The sequence below is a fragment of the Galeopterus variegatus genome, unplaced genomic scaffold, assembly GCF_000696425.1.
Source record: "Galeopterus variegatus unplaced genomic scaffold, G_variegatus-3.0.2 Scaffold4721, whole genome shotgun sequence".
Taxonomy (NCBI): Eukaryota; Metazoa; Chordata; class Mammalia; order Dermoptera; family Cynocephalidae; genus Galeopterus; species Galeopterus variegatus.
In genome coordinates, this window is record NW_007730832.1 from 94,727 (window position 1) to 102,822 (window position 8,096).

The 8,096-nt window shown below is 38.5% G+C and overlaps 1 protein-coding gene across 1 annotated transcript in view; it reads left to right on the top strand.

Moving 5' to 3' along the window:
• Positions 1-8,096, top strand: part of ASH1L (ash1 (absent, small, or homeotic)-like (Drosophila)) — a gene marked incomplete at its 5' end in the record, with an annotated part of 126,394 nt that overhangs the window by 75,450 nt on the left and 42,848 nt on the right. The window contains one exon of the mRNA XM_008588220.1: positions 231-325. Within this exon, the coding sequence (XP_008586442.1) occupies positions 231-325 (95 nt within the window). The remainder of the gene's footprint in view (positions 1-230; positions 326-8,096) is intronic.

Genomic DNA, 8,096 nt, shown 5'->3' on the forward strand with positions numbered 1-8,096 from the left:
ACCCTCGGTGTTGCTCCCGCCCCTCGCTCAGCCAGTGAGCGGTCGGTCTGTATGTGGGATCCGAACCCTCGGCGGGAGCGCCGCCACGCTTCCCAAGCGGCGCACTATAGCAGTGCGCCACTGGGCCGGCCCCTGTTAAATACTTTTGATCAGGTGATCTATTGCCTGTATTTGATCACAAGAAGAAATTTCATTGCTTCTAATTGTTTCCCATTCTTTTCTAATCACAGCCCAAAGAGCCGATTGATTCAATTAAAGAAAGAGAAGCTGGAGTATACTCCAGGAGAGCATGAATATGGATTATTCCCAGCCCCCATCCATGTTGGTGAGTACTAAGTCCACACAATATATTTGTACTGTTATCGGAGAAGAAATTGTATTTCTTGGGTTTGGGGGAAATGGCTTTGTGTTCTTGCTATCATTTCTACCTCTCCAGTGGGATCAAGACCTTTCTTTACCATTTAATTTACACTTTGAAGAATTCTGTACACTATTTGATAGTCAAGAGTCAAATGGCATAAATCTTGTTCATTGAGGCTTTAATAAATAATGCTATATCTCTAGCTTTTGACTCCCTAAGTATGATTATGTCATCCAAGAAAAACCCAGTAGTTAGCAGTTCAGTTTCAAATATTTTCCATGTTCAAAAGGAGTAAGATGATTTATGGATATGTAATGATCAAAGGAAGAGGGCCCACTGTTTTTTCTGATCATCTACCCGCTTGAACACAGAGCAAGATTTATCTTTCTATTCGTTTTTAGAGAAAATGTCAAGGCTTTATTTAGCATTTGGGTAGTAGTACCTTCTAGGACTCTACTATTGAGCTTATCAGATAAGTAAAAGCTACCTAGAAGTCATCCTAGATTCCTGCGATTTTTCAACCCCTCAACCAGTCCATCTCCACGTTCTGTTATTTCCATCCCTGAAATATATCCCACTTTTCTCCACATTCCATTGCCATCATTCAAATCCATGCCACTATTATCTTTTCTTTGGGCTGTTGCAATAGCCTTCTAACAGATCTGTTTACTTCCATTCTTGCTTCCCTCCAAACCACTCTCCGAACAGTAAAAAGACAAATGACTTTCTAACGTAACCTAGATCATGCTTAAAGCCTTTAAGGGATTTACTATCAGAAAAAAATATAAACTCCTTCCTTACCCATTGTTTTTTTTTTTTTTCCTTTTTTTGTCTTTTTTCATGACCGGCAACGGATCGCAACCCTCAGTGTCGCGCTCGTACTGGACCGGGACTGGCAACGGGATCGCAACCCTCAGTGTTGCACCCGCACCTCGCTCAGCCAGTGAGTGGCCAGTCTGTATGTGGGATCCGAACCCTCGGCGGGAGCGCTGTTGCGCTCCCAAGCGGTGCACTGTAGCAGTGCGCCACCGGGCCGGCCCCTTACCCATTGTTTTTAAGAGTGATCTGGTCCCTGACTACCTGACCTCTCCCCCATCTATTTATTGCCATCTTAACCTTATTCACTGTATTGTATCATACTGGCCTTCTTTCAGTTCCTAGAACATACCAAGCTCTTTCTCACCAGAGGATCATTATACTTACTATTCCCATTGCCTGAAGAGAGCTTCTTCAAATTCTTCCTGTGGTTGGTTTCTTCTTGTCCTTTAATGTCAGTATCAGCTAAAATGTAATTTTTTAAAAAATGATTTTCCTGATCATCTTGCCAAAAGAAGATTCCTCCCTTTATTCAAGATCATCGGCACTCTGTTTCTTTCTATAGTCTATAATTACATTTGTTTATTCATTTATCTGTCTCCCCCATTAGATTATAAGCTCCAGTAGTGCAATATCATTGTCTTTCTTTTTCACCTTGGATTTCCCAGTGCCTTGTACATAATATAAGTTTAACAGATATTAGTTTTACAAATGAAAGAAAAGGAGAATAAATTAGGATAAGTTATTTAATATAGATGATACTTTTTTTCCTCATACTCAATTTGTTTGGAAAAACAAAATTGCTTTAAAGAGGTTCGTTAAATATATAACTTGGAACCGGGAACACCTTATTGTGTAATAGATGTTGATCCCATGCTTTATAGTGTTTTCTTCTATGACTTTCAACTATGACTGTCTTGACCCTCCTAACTATGGGGCTTTTCTAGGTGTTATGATTAAAATCCCCTTTTGCTCCCCAGAGAATCCAGCACCAGCAGTATGTTTAAATCAGCAGGCATAAACAAGTTCTTCAATAAAGATTAATTTGCTTTGATTATTCTATAATGGGTGGCTAGATACAGGTTTAACTACAACATGAAGTTAAAAGGTTTAATTCTCAGGTAACTTTACTAATGCTTACTTGATGAATGTGAGAGTAAGTTCCATATTCTCCGAGCTTAGTGCCAAAGTTCTTTTCAAAGAGCCTTTTTTTTTTTTTTTTTTTTTTAAAAAGATGACCGGTAAGGGGATCTCAACCCTTGGCTTGGTGTTGTCAGCACCACGCTCAGCCAGTGAGCAAACCGGCCATCCCTATATAGGATCCGAACCCGTGGCCTTGGTGTTATCAGCACCGCACTCTACCGAGTGAGCCACGGGCCGGCCCAGAGCCTTTTGTTTTTACTAGTGAGATCATAGCAGTGGAAGCAGACTCTTACCAGATTTAGTGCTTTCCTAGAACGTGTTAAGGATAAACAGGCTTTGAAAATAAGAAGTAGGAATCCCACTTAAAGGAAAACATGACCATTTGATGTTACCAGTTTTGTCCTAAGTGGGAAATTCACTAACCTCGATCTTGGATTGAAGCTCCAGCTATTCAATGGGATGAAGAGACTGTTAATTTCAGGGGAGATATGAAGAATAACAGATAAGCCATTATTTCTGTCACATCTCTGGCATGAAAAGTGGTATGAAATCTTTAAATAAAGATTTTATCTCTAATTACTTTAATCTTTGTAGTCATTGGTCTGCATACTGAGTAAATAGTGGAAAAACCTATCCAGGTAGGGGGATCTTTTTTTCTTGTGATAAGATATTGCTTAAAATCAGGCTGAAGGACAGGATATTTTTGGGGGGCAGTGCTATTTTATTCTTCAAATAATATTTTATGATTAGGATAAGGAGGGAGAGAGGTCAGTTGTTTTGTTTTGAACAGGTCACTTCGAGTATCATGTAAACAAAGAGCATGACTTTTAGAGTAAGCCAGACCTCGTTTATATCTATCTTTGCCACAATAGTTATGTGAATAAAATAGTTATATAATTAAAATAATGAAGGTTGGCCATTTTGCTTAGTTGGTTAGAACACAGTGTTATAAAATAATGGTGCATTTATCACTGATGGGGTCAGAGTCAATAAATGAAAAGTGACTTTTATTTTAAAAAATTTAATGAAGTCAAGTTTCTTTATCTCATTAGAGAAATGCATTTCAAGTAAAATTTTAGTTTTTATGGTAAACACTTATTTATCAAAATGTGTATTATACCCATAAATTTATGGTCAATTGATTTTTGACAAATGAGCTAAAACAATTCAATGAGGAAAGAGTAATCTTTCCAACAAATGGTTCTGTTATAACTGTATATACATATACAGGAGTAAAGTTTAATCCCTGCTTTGTACCATATACAAAAATTATCTCAAAATTGGCCATCAACCTAAATAAAGACCTAAATCTATAAAACTCTTAAGGTAGGCTGGCCCGGTGGCGCACTGCTACAGTGCGCTGCTTGGGAGTGCGGCGGTGCTCCCGCCGAGGGTTCGGATCCCACATACAGACCGGTTCCCGCTCACTGGCTGAGCGAGGTGCGGGTGCAGCGCCGAGGGTTGCGATCCCGTTGCCGGTCCCGGTCCGGTACGGGAGCGACACTGAGGGTTGTGATCTGTTCCCGGACACCAAAAAGGAAAAAAAAAAAAAAAACTCTTAGGGTAAAACATAGGAGTAAATCCATTTTTGTGATTACATTAGGAAATAATTTCTTAGATGTGACACCAAAATCATGAGCACAAAAGAAAAATAGATAAATTGCACTTTATCTACTATCTTTATCTAAAGGATACCAGCAAGAAACTGGTCATAGCATGGTGTTAATAACACCAACGTTAAGGGTTTGGATCCCTGGACCAGCCAAGTGCCCAAAAAAAAGAACTCCTCACAGAATGGGAGAAACATTTGTAAATCATATATCAAATAAAGGACTTGCATACATATATCCATCCATACAAAGAACTGTTATAACTCATTAATAAAAAGACTAACAACACAATTTTTTAAATGGGTAGATGACTTGAATAGATGTTTCTCAAAAAAAATATATATATATATATGTGTGTGTGTGTATATATATATATATATATACACACACACACACACACACACACACACTCACAATCGGCAACCACTGATAAATCACTGAATAAAATAACAAATCATGGGGTCATGCCAATATAAGTAAATAAATACAGTTGAGATAGTCAGATAATTCAATGTCCCTCACTACCAAAAACTTAAAAATGCATATTTTCAGTAGAGAAGCCTGGCAGATGCCACCTTAATCAAGTGATTAAAGTGATCATCAGTCGTGGGGTAAATTGATATCACGAGCCACCTGTTAGGATGCCCTAACAAAACAGCGTTACATTTGTGATACTACAGTCAATAAGGGATAACCTAAATCTAATTATGCCTTGATATCAGACAAATCCAAAGTGAGGAACATTCCACAGGCCAAAATAACTTGCCTATAATCTTCAAAAAAGACAAGGTCATAAAAGTCAAGGAAATTTTGAGAAACTATGACAGATGAAGGAGAAGAGAGACATGACAACTAAATGCAATGTATGATTTTGAACTGGATCCTTTTCAGCACCACATGCTCCCAGTGAGCCACGGGCCAGCCCCTCAGAACTGGATCCTTTTGCTAAAGGACATTAATGAGATAAGTGGCAAAACTTGAATGGGATCAGATGAATATGTGACAGCAGTGTATCAGTTTGAGTTTCATGATGTTGATGGTTGTCTTGTAACTGGAGGTGACAGGACAACAGATCAGCCACAGACTCTTACATCGTTCAAGGGAGAAAGTTTTCTACTTCTACCTATCTTTGCATTTATGATTACTTCAAAACAAAAATGTATTTTAAAAAAATAAATGGGTGCTGGCCAGCCTGTGAAAAATAGATAGATAGGACTCCATAATAGGTTATACAAGCCAGCTGCCATCAATAAATAAATAAAGTAAGACTACAAATAGGTTATACTTCCGGGTATCAGGCGGAAGCAAATTAAATCCTCTCTGAAGAAATTATTTTAAACCTAGGACTAAAAGTATTCCTATCAGGTAAAATTATAAGGAACATAGCTGAAATGTTTCCATATTGAAACCAGACATGAAACTTCACATTGAAGGAAATGTAAGAAATTACTTTGGTCAGGAAAAATTATTTGGGGTGTGGGTGGGGAGCTGGCTGGTATGGGGATCTGAACCCTTGACCTTGGTGTTACAAGGCTGCACTCCACTCAACTGAGTTAATTTTGGGAAAAATTACTGTGTGCATACACACACACACTTATGTAAATCTAAGTGATCATTGTTCAAAGAAATCTGTTAAAGAAAAATATAAAGAGATTTATTTGGGGAAGAAGTTAAAAACAACATGAAACAAAAACTGTAGAAAATAATATTTGGGAGTGTGATTTGTAGCTTATTATTTTAGGATTCTTTTGCATTGTTATGTAGAATGGTAGAGGAATGGATCCAATTTAGGCTCTAAATGTCTGTTAAAAAGTACAGTGTAACCCCTTAAGAACAATGAAACAGGATATGTGTATTCTGTATTCCACAGCATAGAGGAAACAAAAAAGTTAAGTAAACCAGTTGATCTAAGGATTAAGGAAGTACAGAAGACAGAGAGACCATGAAAAATGTGTATCACAAAACAATATGATAAAATGGGCCAAACATATCAGTAATCACAATAAGTGTAAATATACCAGTTAAAAGCCAGAGACTCTGATTGGATATAAAAAGATTAAACAGCTATATTGTATTTAAAAGAAACTCACCTAAAATCTTATGACACAGATTTTTTAATACAGGTATTTAATAACATAAGGATTAGGAGTTCTACTTTTGGTATTAGAAGAGTAGCCTATATCAGGCTAACCCTCCCAGAAATAACAATTATCAACTATATAAAATGTAAAATACAGTGATCCAAAGTTTCTGGAGAGCAACCAAAACCAGGCATAAATTGGAAGGGAATCATTATTTGGAAGAAGAGAACCACACTGGTGGCCTTTCCCATTTTTTTAACTCTTTGTGGACAGGTACCAGTTGGTAGTACAAGTGAGCACTTACATAGAAACCTGAAGTCTTACGTATTGTTTAAATAGAGGCCATATTTCAGGAGATAGCTACAGCAGCAGGAAACTGAGGGAGAATATGCTGAAAGGGGAAGCTGCAAATTTTGCTTTTAAACATATCTAGGCACAGCCAGACTCCACTAAGGTCAACTGAGAGTAAAAGTACTAAGCAGGGATTTCAGCAGCTGTCTAACACATGGGAGGTAGTGTTACAGATTTTAGTTCACCCAAGGTAACTGCTTGCTAAAAAAAAACAAATCAGTTTTTTTCATGGGATAATAACATAATTGAGAGTATCTGTAACATCATTCATAATGTCCATGATTCAATCCAAAATTACTAGAGATGAATAAACGTTAAAATATGACTAATATTAAGAGAAAAGGCAATCAACAGACTGGTTCCCCCCACACCTGAAACCACAGCTATTTAAAAGAAAGAAAACATCAGTAGACATGCCAGGGCTGGCCCGTGGCTCAATTGAGAAAGTGTGGTGCTGATAACACCAGGGTCACGGGTTTGGATCCCTACATAGGGATGGCCGGTTAGCTCACTTTGGAGAGTGTGGTGCTGACAACACCAAGTCAAGGGTTAAGATCCCCTTACCGGTCATCTTTTTCGAAAAAAAGAAATGCCAAATGTGTGGGTAAATGTAGAAGAATTTTTTTCCTCTTAATTTTGTTAAAATACATATGACTAAAACAAAAAATACCTGGACTAAAATTTATAACATTCTGTTATGGGATTTATGGAATATGTAGTTTTATACATATAAACTGTAGTATAAAGGATGAAGGGATATGTAAATAGAACCATCTGGTTGCAAAACTTAACCTTCTATGTGAAGAGTTACAATAATTAAATAGACCGAAAAGGAAAAAGATGTGTAATATAATGGCTAGAGTAAATGCAAAGAAGTCTACCTAAAAAGATAGAGAAATTAAAATGCAATTCTAAAAAGTATTTTATAACACAAATTTAAGGCAGAAAGAAGGAATGGGAAACAAACATCAGAAGGGGCAAACAGGGGCCGGCCCAGTGGCGCACTGGATAGTGCGCCGCTTAGGAGGCGCGGCGGCGCTGCCGCCCGAGGGTTCGGATCCCACATACAGACCGGCTCCCGCTCACTGGCTGAGCGAGGCGCGGGGGCAACGCCGAGGCTTGCGATCCCGTCGCCGGTCCCCGGTCCGGTACGGGGGCAACACTGAGGGTTGCGATCCGTTGCCGGACACGGAAAAAGACAAAAAACAAAAAAAAAAAAAAAACAGTGTGAGAAAGATATTATTTTCAGTTTTCACCTGAGGAAACTGAAGCTCTGAGACGTTGAATTACTACCCCAGAGTCACAGAGCTTGGAATTAGCAGAGCTGGTTGACTCCAAAGCCAGTGCTTTTCAGAGACCCATTACTCTTTCCCAGGTACCTTTGGCTTTCTTCATAATACAGTGCCTCTCATTCAGATTCCACAGTGTGGCCTCCCAGCAGAAAGAAGTGAGAGCAGGATGCGTTTTGGAGTAAGATGAGAGAGTTTTGCGTTGGTGTCTGTGAATTTGAAGCCCTTTTGAAAAGTCACCTCTGTTGTCACATAACAGAAACTTTTATCTGGTAGTTTCTTCCTCACTGAGTGTTACTGTTCTTTGAGGCTATAAGATGGGCCATAGAGTAGTTGGGGATATTGAAGTGTTTTGATCACTAAACACAAGTTCCATTGCATTTGCCCTGTCTAACTCTAATGCCACACACCCAAGAAAAAAGAAATGGTCTTTCCAAAGATGTGC